This window comes from Oryctolagus cuniculus, chromosome 2 (assembly GCF_964237555.1).
Source record: "Oryctolagus cuniculus chromosome 2, mOryCun1.1, whole genome shotgun sequence".
NCBI lineage: Eukaryota > Metazoa > Chordata > Mammalia > Lagomorpha > Leporidae > Oryctolagus > Oryctolagus cuniculus.
In genome coordinates, this window is record NC_091433.1 from 19,090,800 (window position 1) to 19,105,700 (window position 14,901).

Here is a 14,901-nt window from a genome sequence, read left to right on the forward strand (position 1 = left end):
AGCTTTGATTTGCTCGAGGCATCTCAGAGCCACCTTAAAATAGCAAACTTATAGGAGTTAAGATAAGATTGAGATTCCCTTCCAAAAGCTCCCGCCAGCCTGCCTGCCTGCCTGCTCCAGGCTGTCAGCCCCGGAGACTTTTCTACCTCCTCTCCTCCCCAAGCCCATCCCCCCTTACAGGAATCAGTGCATCCGAGGGACGCTCAGTCCTGGCTGCAGTGCCGAGCCCAACCCCAGCTCACCTCGATGTCACTCCATACAGAGTCCTGGCTGCACATGTCCCACGCCATCCAGCTCCTGAGTGACGCCAGTCAAGCTTTTTCAACTCCAATCCACAGTAACACAGAGCACACACTCATGCAGGCAACCAGCCCCTTACTGAGAGTGAACTGAAGGCACCTGTCTTACTACAGTCCCCAGTCACATGACAAAGCTATTAAAAAGTAGGCTGGGCTGTCACTCACTCAGCCTCCCTTCTGTATTGCTTGCTGCTCAAACTCGTGACGTCACTGAGAGGCAGCCCTCTGCCTCAGTGAAGTAACGCTTAAAAAAAAAGAAAGAAAGAAAAAGAAAGGAAACACTTGGATTGTTGGAGACTGCAAGCATCAGGCTGTGGGTAAAGGCAGCTCTGAATGCCCACACTCTAGAAGGAGCCCTGGCCATGGAACAAGCAGAATCCCCCTGCAATCTTTTTTTTTTTTTTTTTTTAATTTATTTTCCTCCTAAAACAAGCAAGTGACAAAGCTCCCTATTTCATGACAAAGTAACTATATTCTCAGCACAAATGTGGCTTCCCTGGAGACTTTAAGATCTCCAAGTGGAACTCAAGCTCATTTAGGGGACTAATGGAAGAGTTTATCACATGATGCATTTTTATCAGATCTTTTCTACTGGGAGGGTGTTGTTTGAAAGCAGCAAAGGGGGCAGTTTGGGGTTTGTTTAATCAACAACACAGACTGTATTTGCTAAGCTCTAAACCAAGTCCTCTGCCCAGAAATCGGCTGTCCCCGTGGCAAGAGGGAACACCGGTTCCCGAAGTGTTGCAGCAGTTTGCTTTGCTCCATATAAGGAGAACAAGCCACAAACCCCCATGCTTTGAGGTTCCCTGTAATGATTTCCATTCCTCTCATAGGCTCCCAGAAAACAAGTGTTAGTAAATACAGCCTGGGCTGCTGTGCCCAGAACAGCCTCGTCCCGGCTGCCTTCCGTCTGCATGGAGCATTTCCTCTCTAACTGCCTTAGGGTGCCTTTTGGAATAAACATTGGATTCCAACCCTGGTGCCCTGGGCTGTGCAGTTTGCACTGGAAATCAAGAATGTCCGTGCAGTGAAGGAAAAGTACCGACCCACTATCAGCTGAAAGATTCATTTCGTGAGCTCCTCTTCCACTTATTTTTCAGCTCGTACCTTGAGACAATGAGGGTTAAGGCAGGTGCAAGTGTTTTATGATGACACTACATATTGAATACATAACAAACTCAAGGTACTCCATACAGCAGAAAATCGCTTCCCGTAACACGACGGGTCGCTGATTTAACCCCTTCGAGTTCTGGAGACACACATACAAACACACACACACACACACACATAAATATTGTTATGAACAGACATGTTTTTATAAAACTGACAACCCAGTAGACTTTTAAAATCAGCTCACTTCTTTATTTGATAATTATTTATTTGAAAAAAAAAAATCCCCATGTATTTAAAAAGAACATGTAAAGCACCATTCACTTAAACTCCTCCTGGGGTTCCACTGACAGGTTCTTTAACCATCTCTTTCTAAAGAAGAAAAACATGGCATTTGGTTCTAACGTACGTTTTAAATATGAAGTCGCCCCCCCCCCGAATAAAGTGAAAGAAATACAAAATAAAACAAGGAAACAGCAGACTGCTGCTTCTAGTGGACCATATATATTCCAAGGGATTCGTCTACTCTCGTAGTTGCAACAAGTTGCTTATAAATTCCTTCACACTGTGATGAAATTGAGAGTTTGTCATTACTGGACATAAAAGCATGTCCAAAAGCTTTGACATTTTAAGTTAGTTGAAGACATTTCACTGGCACATTTTCCCTCTTTACAGATGGCAGAAAATTACTGTAGTTTTAATTTTCTAAATCAAGAAAGAACTGGAACATACAACCTCGGGAATGCTTTTATCCATGCAATTAGCAATATGACTCTGTACTCCCCACAAAGAAACTCTCGTTTTCTTCCCAATTATATTCTGATTTCATGTAAGACTTCAGTAAATTATTAAAATTCAGGACAAAGGTCATTGGCTCTACCCCCAACACACTCAACTGTGAAATAATATTGTTCACTTGGCTGAGAAGAGTCAATGTTTATTAATTATTATCAAGTGATCTCTGCATTCTGATAGTCACCAGTGCTTTTCTTTGTGTTCAGGCAATGCCAGGCTTCTATCAATATTTTTCAAATCCTATTCACACCTTTTAAAGGTATCTTTTTACACTGGAACATGTTGTACTATTGTTTCTGACATTTCAAGCTGCTCCCATAGTGTTCTTGAGGTTTTCTTCTCTCTCTCTTTTTTTTTGTCACCTAATCCCACTTTTTAAAAATCAAATCAGCACATCCACTGAAACCAGGGGTGACTTTATACAAGCTTGATCTCCCCTTCACCGTTATAAAGAGGCTGATTGAGAAGCCAAACTACTTAAAGGACTTATAAACTACAGCCTATTGCTTCCCCTCCCCCACATATTTCTACTACTGCACAAATCAATATTTAAATGGATTCTTGGACAAATTAGAGTAACTTCTACCATTCTTTAAGCCTCAAAAAAAAAAAAAACCAACTCTGATGACAAGGATATTTTAGACATTTTAGAATTTGATTATTAACTCTTCAGGTTGAAAATTCTCTCCTGTCCAGTTTTTTTGTTGGTTTGTTTCTTTTCTCAGGAAAAATGGAGACTATTCTGGCTCCCCGGGCTCTGTCTGTATTTAATTCTCACCGCCTTGACTTCTCTGCTTCTCTCCCCGCACCCTTCTTTCACCTCTTCTCCAAGCCTGTCTCCCAGATTCCCAAATGTTTGGTTTCTATTGAAACCTAACTGTGGGCACAGCGATGTATTGCAAGCACTGCCAAGAAGTCTTATGACACGTATACAAGGATGCTTGCAGTTTTAGGGGGGATGATAGCACTTAAAAACACAGAATAAGTTGATATGAAAAGGCAATGTCATTTTTCTCCATACTCAGATTCCTCTTCTATGCCTTAAAACACATCTTATAACCTCGTCTGTTATAATTCACACCTAAGTCAACCCATTTTAACTCAATGATAGAAAGAGGTATTTATTAACATCTGTTGAGTGCAGTAATATTTCATATCTACACAGAGGCCAGATTCCTTTCTGATAGCACCTTGGCCTTCAGTGGTTCTGTTAACATGTCCCAAGACCCCAGCACTGGAAAAGGCAGGGGAATCTTTCTGAGGTGGGGAACATCTGGCCCACAGGCTGTATGTGGTATGGCCCTGCCAAGGCAACCACAAGTGGGACTCAAAATTTAATAAATCCATAGCAGGCTAATATTATAAATATCCAAATGGCCCTTGGCAGAATAAAAGTTTCCCATTCCTGGTAGTTGAAAGAGAGAGAGAGAGAGAGAGAGGGAGAGAGAGAGAGAAACTCTCAATTCTATAACAAAAAATAAAAGGTGTAACATTTGGGTTTTTTCCCCCACTCCTCTTCCAAATTACAGGATTTCCCAGTTTTGCCATTTTATATTTCAGACAATTGTCCAAATCAAAAAAAATATGTAAGTACAATCAAACTCAAACCAAAAATCGAAGCTCTTACCCAATAGCAAAAGCAATTGGGTTTGGCATCAATATTGTATGCAGGTGAATACAGAAGGAAACTCAAAAGTGAAGAGTTACTAGTACAAAAATCTTTGTCTGTTGGCTTATAGAAGCTTACAATAAATTATGCAAGAAAAAGTTAAGGCTGAATCTTTGCAAAGAAGAAAGGTGGAGAGAAAAACAGATACTGCCATGTTTGTACCGGTCAGTCATTAAGGTCAGCAATTCACACTCCATAGCTCAATCACTGTCATCCTCAAAATTTTCCAATACACATTATCTATGTACCCATTTTACAACTGAGGAAAATAAGGCAGGGTGAGAGTTTAGAAAGCTGCTGACCAGAACATGCAAAAACTCCTCTAGGAAGAACTGATGTCTCATAAGAATGATCATCATCCTCAAATAACCAGGCATACAGAAGACCCTGAAGGCAACTTTATATCCAAAAGAATATCTACAGACCTGGAAACTAATATTCCTGGGAATGCTGCCCGCCTGGAGCATTCTCCCAGCAAGGAAAGGGGCTTGCTTGGAAATGCCAGTATTTTCAGAGTTAATCATTGCTAACAGGAATTCAATTGCTTGCTTTTAATTTCTAGAGGGACTAATTGATCATGATAGCCCACATTAGGTTCTGAACACGCACTTTGGGTATCTGATTTGAAGCCAAGATTGAACAAGGAATAAAAGTTGGTAGCAGGGTAGGGTATAACAAAAAGCCCTATTTTATAAATATTCTAATATTAAATCTTATTTTATGCAAAACTGGATAAAGGTGAACAAAGGACCTTTGGGGCAACGAGTAGAGGAAAGTTAGTAGATAGTTTTAATGCCTCCTGGCTGTTCTTTTTCGTTCTTGATTTTTAATAAATAAGACATGATAGATGGCCTCAGCGACACATCTCTTTTCTCCAATGAAACCTTCTGCAGACTGGATCTCTGAACTGAATCTTTCTCTATTTTAACTTGGACCTCAAAGTGAGCTTTGGGTACTCTTCCAATTAAGACAAAATCATGTGAATATTAATTTGAATTGTAGTCAATTGAACTATTGTAAACAAAAAGCAAGAAGTGTATTTATTAAGCACACAGGTAAAAGGTAATAAAGGATGGCTGAAATATGATTTTGTCTAATGTTCAAATCTGCTATATTAGTGAAATATTTACATATTTTAAATTACTTTCCTTATATTAGGTGAATTCATCTATAATGTAAGGTGATATTGATTATTTAGATAAGAAATGCTCAATAGGATTATTTAGCAATATTTTTTACTGAAACTGAAAATAAGGCATATCACCTTTTATTAAATTTGTCATTATTTAAACATTTGAAGTGCTGCTGAAGTACAATAACATTTCATTCAGTAAGATATTCTATTCCTATGCCTGAAGTTAGAAAGAACCAGACAAAATGGAGGCACACAAATTGTGAATCTAAAAAACTGTTCGTAGTCAAACTTATTTCTAGAGCCTGGTTCCTAATTAGTTTAACTGTTCCTGCTTTTAGGGAAGAAATTATATTTTACAAACAACCTCAAAAGGGAAAAAATGAATAAATGACATTATTTCCTTCCTTTTTCTTTTTATTAATCCTACCACACAGAGCCTTAGAAGGTTTTTTATTATTTTGCTTTTGTTTCTATTATGGGTTTTTCCAGTGCTTCAATATTTGAATTTTACTGTAATAGAGTGAATATACATCCCACATACATAGGAAAGGCAGAAAGGAAATAAATTCTCATCTTAGGAAGCAAAAAGCTTTCAAGTTTAGGCTAAATTTTGTGGCAACATAAAATCTTGTTCTCTATTTGCTAACCAAGTAGACATAGGAGCTTTGAGGAAATAACCTCAACCAAGAAGACCACAACTATGACTGCTTCTGTGTGTGGCAGTTTATTCAAAAAAAAGAAAAAGAAAGAAAGAAGAAGAGGAAGAAGAAAAATAAGTCATCAAACACTATTGGTAGAGGTCATAAGTAGTCTTTTCTACAGGGTAAGCAGCACTACATATTAAAACCTTTGAAAACAGGTAGCTCCATAGACCTAGAAATTTTATTTTCCTAAAAATTCATCTTAAGAAATAACAGGGGGTTATATACAAAGATTTTTTATGTGAAGATAGTCAAGGCTATACCATATATATTATTGAAAAGTTGATAAAGTTTAAATGTTCAAAATTAATAGGCATAGTTAAATAAATTATAGACCAGTATGCATATATATATAAATTATGCTATCATTAAAACATTCTGGATAATATACCTAATAGTATAATCAGAAAATGTTCAAAATATATTAAGGATAGAAATTAGGCATGAAGAAACAATAATTATAAGCAGTTTACCTACATATAAATGTGTATATGTGTGTGTATATTTAGGAAGAAGAGGGAGATGAGTATATAACAAGCTGTTCATAGTGCATTATGGCATTATTATAAGTACTGTTTAATTTATTTAGGGGTACAACATTTCAATTTTTCTGTAATAAACATGTATAATATTTACATTCAGAAGAAGAATATCCCTATTCTTTGTAGAGGAATAGAGGGACTCAGAATTAAAGCTATGCCACCCTAATACTCGGGGAATGGAGCAAACAGAAACAGCCCCCAGGGGCAGACATTTGTGACCCCAGTTAAGATGCCTGCATCCCATAATATCAGAGCCCTTGGATTCAACACCTGGCTCCACTTCTACATCCAGCTTCTTGCTAATGACAACTCTGGTGGCAGCAGAGGTGGCTCAAGTGATTCGATTGCTACTATCTATCTCAGAGAACCGGACTGAGTTCTAGACTCCCAGCTTTGGCTTGGCCATGGAGTTGTTGCCAGAACATGGGATGGGGGAGCTCCCCACATTTCTTTCTCTTCCTCTGCTTTGCAAATAAATAAATAATAATTAAAACAATAAATACGTAGCCTCTGACATCCAGTATCAGTTTCAAATATGAAGGTGCTTTAAATGTTTCATAGAAAAAAATGCAATTAAAGCAAGGTTTGTTGTGTTGAAAACAATTCTGAAATCCATGCATGGTTTTTCCATACTATGCATTTTCCATGAACCTTTGAAGACCCTTTCCTGTTTAAAATGAAGGCAATCTGTCTATTACATCAAAGCCAACAACTTCTCCACTTAGCATACAAGGTTTAGGAGCTACATTGAGAGAAGTTACTACCCAGTACTATTAGAAACTTCTTAGCCTAGAATTGTAGGGAGAAGAAAGTTTTCAACTTCTACCAACTTACCTCGGGGTTGGGCTCAAGACACTGCCCCTAGAAGCCACTACCACCTTCTCTATACTTCTTAAGTTGCAATTTCATCACTTAAGTTATACATTTCCTTCAAAAATGTAATAATCCTGGGTGTAAAGGAACTTCAGTTACTTTTAATAAATCGCCTACTTATTAGTCTTATTTTGCTTCCATTCTAGCAACTAACAGAGAAGCATATACCAAGGAGAAAAGGATAGGAATATCTTACAAAGAGTGTGACCAAACTAGTAGGAGAATGCCTCGAGACGAAATTCCACCAGCTAGAGAAAGGGCGATCAGAGAAGGCTAAGGTGAAGAGCTGTTAGTTATGCGGCTCCCATGGAAGACAAGTGAAATGGGTTGGATAAGAAAAACACAGTCCACGTTCCCAGCCAGTGACTTGCAAGGAACTTCCGGAAAACAACCTGCCAATCCATGTGGAGTCACCTGGGCACACGCTGTCACAGTACTGCCCTGCTCATTCTGGGCCCTCAAAGAGCACCTCAAGGGCTGACCCATCTTCTCTTCCATGGAAGGCCCACCACACTCACGTGCAAGCCAGCCCTACTGTCACTGCATTCAAGTTGGCGTTCCTGCATTTGCCTGGACCTTTCCCATAAGTCTCTCTTCCTACACTTGGGTGACCATTATTTTGATCATTGATAATTTTTGTAAGAGTGATGAGTTTGAAACCAAGGCCAACCTCGTGAGATTTCAAGGGATTAGACAAGGCTCAAGTCTGTCTGATGAGCAGAGTATCTGTGGCTCAGGATGTACCCCATGAGAGGACAGGAAGAACCTGGGCCCTCATGCGGTGAGTCACCAGCCAGCAATCTGACCTCGGGCAGTTCACATAGGGATTGTAAGACTCAGTCTCCATATGTGTCAAAGGAAATGGCCAGATTTAATTAAATCTGCGATTCTGAGTGCTCCAACATGGATCGGCCTTGACAAATATAGCCAATTCAGAAAGCCCTCCTTATGTGGTATGAATCCAAAGGTCTCATTACACAAACACTGGAGATTAGGGATTCTGTTCTAGAAAGGTAACTGTCGCTCAACTTTGCAGGAGAAGCATAGCTATATTACTTTCTGGGCAATATGGACACTTCACCACTAACCATTCTTGAAGAACACAGGAGAACTTGTGAAAGAGGAGACTTCCAACCACACACACTGGCTGTCAGAAAACTGGCTTCTAGAGAGACCTGCTTTTCACCAAGTTGAGTTCAATGTCCGAGAGAAACCACATGCTTTCATTTTATCATTAAATTTGTCAAACGGTGTGTGTTGTGTATATGATCAAGCCAGCCCCTGCCTATACAGTAGGTATGAAAAACACAAATGATATGGTAGTGTTTATGTAGATCTGCAGAGGGACACCATGCAACATGCTAACATGTGATGTGGTTTTATGGCAGACTTCAAATGTTGTTGTCCAAAGAGAGTTTTAAAAGAAAGGGTAAATCTTAAATTCAGGATTTTCTCAGTAGGAATGAGATGTACAGCATCTATGGAAACAAAAACTTAAAATAACACCTTTGCCTCCTCCCATTACAGCTTCTCTTCCTTAAACAAAAGGTTCATTCTATGTGGAAGAAGAAGACTGTACTTCTTTTCAATTTGGAAAGAATCAGCTGAGGAGTTACTGTAGGTCATGGAGGAAAGAAATCAAGTCCCATGTCTAATATTTTATCACGGCATTACTAGAAAATGATTAAACCAAGGCTATGTATTTCTTTGGGTTACAGGATTTTCTTGTTCAACTATTTTCTTTGTACATACAGCCCCGTTTAGCAGGAGGTAGAAGATTGGAGCTTCAGTGCTAATACCACCCAGCTTAGAGGTTTTCCTGTAGGGTGGAAAGAAAGGCCATAGGCACACTGAATTCATTACCAGAAATTTGGAAAGAGAGAAACAATGACCTGGGAGTAAACAAAGGAAGACCAGGTAAATGATACACATCAGGACAAGGCCTTGATAATCCTCAGCAGCAATGCTCACAGGCAAACGCTACTGCACTCCCTACTGTCCTGCAATCCAGCCAAGAAGCAAGAAGAAAACCCACAAAAGAAATCTTGATTTCAATGCTGGTGAAATAATCCACACATGGAGAGGGACAAGAGAGTCCCTTTGAAACAACCCAAAAAAGTTCTATTATTCTTTAACGAGTCCAAGGTGAACTTGGCCACAAATGACCAAAACAGATATTTTTTTCTACCTCTTTTCAAAAAAAAAAAAAAAAAAAAAAAAAAAAAAAAAAAAAAACCAAAAAACTGAAGTGGACCTTCCTTCCATCATCCATCATCCATCTTAGTAGATTTGTTTCCATGCAGGGCATCTAAAAATAGGCCCCACCTAACCTTTTGCTCAGCCACACAAAGCCACTGAGTGGGAGCGTCACCCGGACACTCTCCTGTGGTATTTTCAGCCAGTGGGCCTTGGCCTTCCCCAGTGCATGACTGGGTGTCACATATGATGTAAAAACAGAACACACAAGTGGGTTGCTGGGATATGTTAAGAGTTACAACCACTGAGACACCATATTTTAGCATTGCTATTTTGTTTCAGATTCAATTAAACAAAACTCCAGCTAGTAATTTTCCAGAAAAGAATTCAATTTAAATAATAATTAAAGTTAAATAAGGATATCATCCCTTCCACTCACAAATATGATGGTTGTTGGGGGGCTCTTATCTAACGCTTTAGAAATATGGCCAAGTGCATCAATGAGAATAAATTTTTATATACCAAAAGGAGGGTAAATGCCACCAACAAAATGTGATTCAAAAGAAGCAGGCACAAGCAGAAATGATATATGATTCCATTTGCACAAAGCACAGATGCAGACATACCTTAATCTACATGGCTAAAAGTCATGAGAGAGAGGTTGTCCTTGGTGGTGGTTTAATGGTATGGGGTACATCTGTCATGGGAAAAGGGGCTCTGGGAAGCTACTGAGGCTTGTCACTGCTGGTTACGTGGGTGTATTCAGTTAGCGAAAATGCACCAAGAAGAACCTTTATGATGTGTGCACCTTTCAGTATTTATATTATACTCCAATAAAAAATTTAAATGCACGAAGAAGTGCTTCTAAACCACAAAACTAGAAAGTTTGCTGCCTTTCTGTTAAAAGAAAAAGTTTCAAATATCCGACCTATCTTCCTAAAGAGGCCATCAAACCACTTAGACAAATAGCAGTGGAGCAGGAATCAAGGAACCTGATGTCTGGGTTTGTTTGTTTGACCTTGTACTAAGCCACTTTCTAGAACTGTTTTCTCTTCTATTTAAAAGATAGGATAGGATTAGGTGTTGCCTGTATGAATTTCTTGAATAAATAAAAGGAACGAAGCTTCCAACTCTGAAATTTTAGTATATTTGCTCTTGGTTCAAAATTCATTATTGAAAAGTGTCAGTGATTTAGCTAAACAATGTGGTTCCCTTCTCTGAAGCATGGGCATTGAGTCGGAGGATGCAGAACTGCCACTCACCTGCCACCTGTGTGATCTCAGGGGAATGAACTAAACTATCTAAACCCCAAACACCTCCTGCATAAAGATAATCATATAAACAACTATTTTACACCACTGTTGTTAGGGTTCAGTGAGATAAATCAGAGCCCAGTACTTGGCATAGAATAAATTCTCAACAATGATATCTGCTACTCAATATAAATACTCAATACTCAATTGAAAATCAAACAACACTGGAGTACATGTATAAGTTTACTCCTTGACTGCTTCTTATGAAAAAAACAAAACAAAACCTTTTGCTACAAAGCACAGCAGACGACTCTTTCTTTCTTGCAGTCCTTCACTGAGTTGAGTTCCTATGAAGGACAGAGATACCATAGGTTGTAGGAATGCCAAATGTCTGTTGGGTTCTCTGCTTACCTGAAGCAAAGTGAAAACCAGTCCTACACTTGTCCTGCCTTGGCTCAACCTCTGGGAAAAGCAGACACAGCAAGAGCAGAAAATAGTTTTTGTTTCCAATAGGCCAGTCACAAAGCTCCCCAGCCATAAGCTTTTCAAGAATTTCTCTAAGAAATAAGACATCCATATGGTGCATGAAAACTGACAAGATACCGCAAGTTTGCAAATGTGAGAGGAGCTGTAAAGTACCACATCATGTTTTAAATGATGGTATCTGAAATACACACAGAAGGAAGAATGGAAAACAAAGCCACGGGAGCAAAACAACTCGATATAAAGTCAATTTTGCCACCAGTGGTCTATCAACTAAATTGTCTTAGCATTCATACTTCTCACAAATTTGTGATCAATCATACAATCACTTTTTAAGTGGATAAAATGACAAATGAAACATTATATTGTCTTAGGAATCTTCTTTTCTTGTGAATAACTTTTTTTATGGACTAGAATGCTGACAAGTCAGTAAACAGCTTGCATACTGTGTGGTATGGTAGCCGCTGGCCACATATGGCTACTGAGCCCTTGAAAATATGTCCAGTTGTGCTCACTTCAGCAGCACAGATGCTAAAATTGGAAAATATGTCCAGTCAAAATTAAGATGTCTGATAAATGCAAAATATATCTGGGATTTCAAAGTCTTAGCATGAAAAATACAATGTACAATATCATCAATACTTTATTGAATCATGTTGATACAATATTTTGATTATATTGCATTCAATAGAAGATTAAAATTAATCTCTTCAACATGTAGCTACTAGACAATTTAAAATTATGTGTGTGATGTACATAATATCCCTATGTAAGAGTGAAAACCTTTAAAGTTTTGTATTTCACTCTCAAGTTTGATTTAATAGATGCAAATAATTTTAATAAGTTATGGAATCAGGAAATTTGGGAATTGTGAGGGGGTAGTGGATGGGGCCATAGCAGTGCACAACTCTAGGGGGCGCCACTCACATCACAGCCTGTGGAGAGCAATCCTTGGAGCTTCACAGTGCTCAGCTTGTACTACCCTGCATTAAACGCTCTATAATCCTTGCTTGCTACAAAACCATTAGAAATACCTTCCAGAACATTCCAAAGACAATTCTGTAAATCTTTTCAGTTTCCTCCATACCTTTTCAAAACATACCTAACAATGAAATGTAAATTTATAAAATGAATTTTAGCCAGTACTCCAGAATCCAGAGTGTGGAAAATAGAGCTGATCATATTATAAAACTCAAATAGGATGCGGAAGATGACCAGAGCCTCATCAAGTACAGGATACACACAGGGATGCAATGTTCTCAAGAAAACTGTTTACTTCCTGGAGACCAGAGGCATTTTTCGGAGGGTAGCATTCACTTTAATTACAAAATGCACCCGCCTCTCTCTTCCAAGGGAGAAAAGTCTGTTGTTGCATCTATAATGTAGCTTTAGTTTTTGATGCCAAAAATGATTCAGTAAACACAGTTATGTTATGGTATTCTATTTCTTATTCAGTACTCAAATTAATCTCAAGGCAGTGCTGGCATTAATTCAATTTGATGCCTGTACTAAGGATTTCACATAGGTGCCTTCATCCAATTCTTCTTCGCAACCAATAAACTCTTAATTCATGGTAATATATTTATTTCTAGTTCAGTTCATGTTAAGGAGTGCAGTACTTTACAGAAAACTAATTAATATCAATCATACATTATAACACATTTAATGGTTCAGAGGAAAATCCTACACTAGGGGAAAGATTAGATGAACCAAGGGGTCTTAGCCCATCCTATTTACTCTATTTTTAGGATTGGAGAAAAAGACGCCAAGCATCATTTCAAATATAAATTTAATTGAAGGCTGCATCATAGGAAGGCTGGGAATTAAGAACCCTGATACTGATCCCTAATAGGACATTGATTTGATGTGGCCCAAGAATATAATTTATACCCTCAGACTCTGTTTTCTACCTATTTTGTGTAATAACCATATCATTTGCAACTTGGTAAAGATATTCAAATTCAGACACATGACTCTATTAAAATAATGAACAACCTCACTAATAGCTAGCCTTCTGCAATGGCTGGTAACAATTCTATTTTTAGGTAATGTTTGAGTAGTGCTGATAGCATCATATTTCCCGTGATTGTACATATAGTCAGCGGGATAGTTCAAGTGTGAGCTCTTGTCTCAAATAAATAGCACCCCCTGGAGTTGTGCAATATAGTGGTCCTCACATTTCCTTAAAGAGTTGCAATTAGAAGGTCTACTTCTCCCCCAGGCAAAAAGATCTGGAGCAGGTTTGAAAAAGCTTAAAAAACATAACAAAACTAATGCAATAGATCTGCTTGACATGCCTACTCATAGCACCCAGTCTTTCCACAGTAGGCTTTTCACTCACTGTATTACACAATTTGTCCACAATAGCACACAACCAGCTTACAAAACAAAAAAAAAAAGATAGAGACATATCACATATTAATTTTTTTCTTGCATCTTTGGCTCAGAAAACCTCTAAACCTCATATTTAAAAACAAAACAAAACAAAAATCCTCATCACTAGAAATAAAACAAAACTGCAAACAGCAGCAACACAACGGCTCCTAGAGATAGTGTAGTGATAATGCCTCCTGATACTCACTGGCAAAGCCGAATCCATAGACGATAACCCCAGAAAGCGTGTCATTCATTTTACTGCAGTGTACATACTTGTATCGCGAGTAGAGGGACTGCTCACCACGGGGACTTAAACTTGCTACTTTTTAATTCACAAGGGCATGGTGACGTGGGAGGCACCTCAGAGCCACTGCTCAATGAACTCTGCAATAGGGCACAAGTCTGAAACCCAATCTTAGCCAGATATGGACGTAAGAGCAAATATGTACAATATCATGTGCTTTCCAACAGCTCTGTGTCTCGAGGGAGCTCTCTGACATCAGCAGCGGAGACAGGTGGTTCCCTTTCCAACTGTGGAAAATAAAACCCTAGTGCAGAGGCACTAAGTAAATATAGCAGTACTGTGATTTTTCCTTGGTGCGCTCTCCCTGTGATTTCTGTCTCGTGATGATATTTATCAAATGAACCTATTCAGGACGTCTTTCCTTGTTAATCACTGGCCACACATTTGCAAACTGGTGAATGTGGACAGGCAAGATAGCAGCAGAGGACCCAGTTTGGCTGCCCTAGTTGGAACTGGACTTTGCTGCTTCTCGTTGATTTGGGATATGTTGTCAGGTGACCACCCAGACCTCTGCTGGACTGTGTCACTCTTAGTCCCCTGTCATTAATACAACCCAACAAAATGACAGGCGAGAGTCAGACCATCTTCAAATCACATGCACGGAGCAGGTCAATACAGATCATATCCACTTGGAGTCTGAGAGCTAAAACCAGCTGAAATGTTCTAAGCCCTTTGTGGTCACAACTATTTGCTTTTGAATTTAAGAATTACTAGCAGAAGGGCACCCTGTAACGTGTGTAGAAGATTACTTAATTCAGCTTCTATTTCCTTTTCGGCACATAGATACTTTTACACTCTGACAGCCGCTGGCTCCTAAAGCATTCTCCTTTTTGTTGTATCTCCTTAGAAACACAAATCTTGTTCCCTGGCAGCAGCGGCGCTAAGTGCTGTACCACATGCCCAAACTAGTTCTCCCTCGCAGCTTTAATTCACAGTAAGTGGCATGAAAGGAGGTCAACCTTTCTCAAAAAAACATTTGAGTTCTTCACGACTTCAGAATCGATTTCAGAAAGCCATACTCCCCAGTATGTAAAGAGTGCTTTCCTACTTTGAAATCCTAGCCATAACTATTGACAACTTTCTGGAATGCTCCACAAAGAGGCAAACATGGGATGATGATCATTACAATGTCTGGTTTAATTGTCTATGAATTCAGGAATCCGTG

At 38.9% G+C, this 14,901-nt stretch overlaps 1 protein-coding gene across 7 annotated transcripts in view; it reads right to left on the bottom strand.

The window, feature by feature from the left end:
* PPARGC1A (PPARG coactivator 1 alpha) overlaps nt 1-14,901 on the bottom strand; it is a 705,391-nt gene that overhangs the window by 105,623 nt on the left and 584,867 nt on the right. The window contains exon 1 of one of the 7 annotated variants that reach the window (XM_051842173.2): nt 13,638-13,815. The exons of 3 other annotated variants lie outside the window; for them this stretch is intronic. In XM_051842173.2, coding sequence (XP_051698133.1) covers nt 13,638-13,682 — 45 coding nt within the window. In that variant the 5' untranslated portion in view covers nt 13,683-13,815. Of the gene's footprint in view, nt 1-242; nt 506-13,637; nt 13,816-14,901 lie in introns of those variants that run through there. 3 more of the 7 variants (XM_070069601.1, XM_002709377.5, XM_070069600.1) reach the window with 3 other exon arrangements.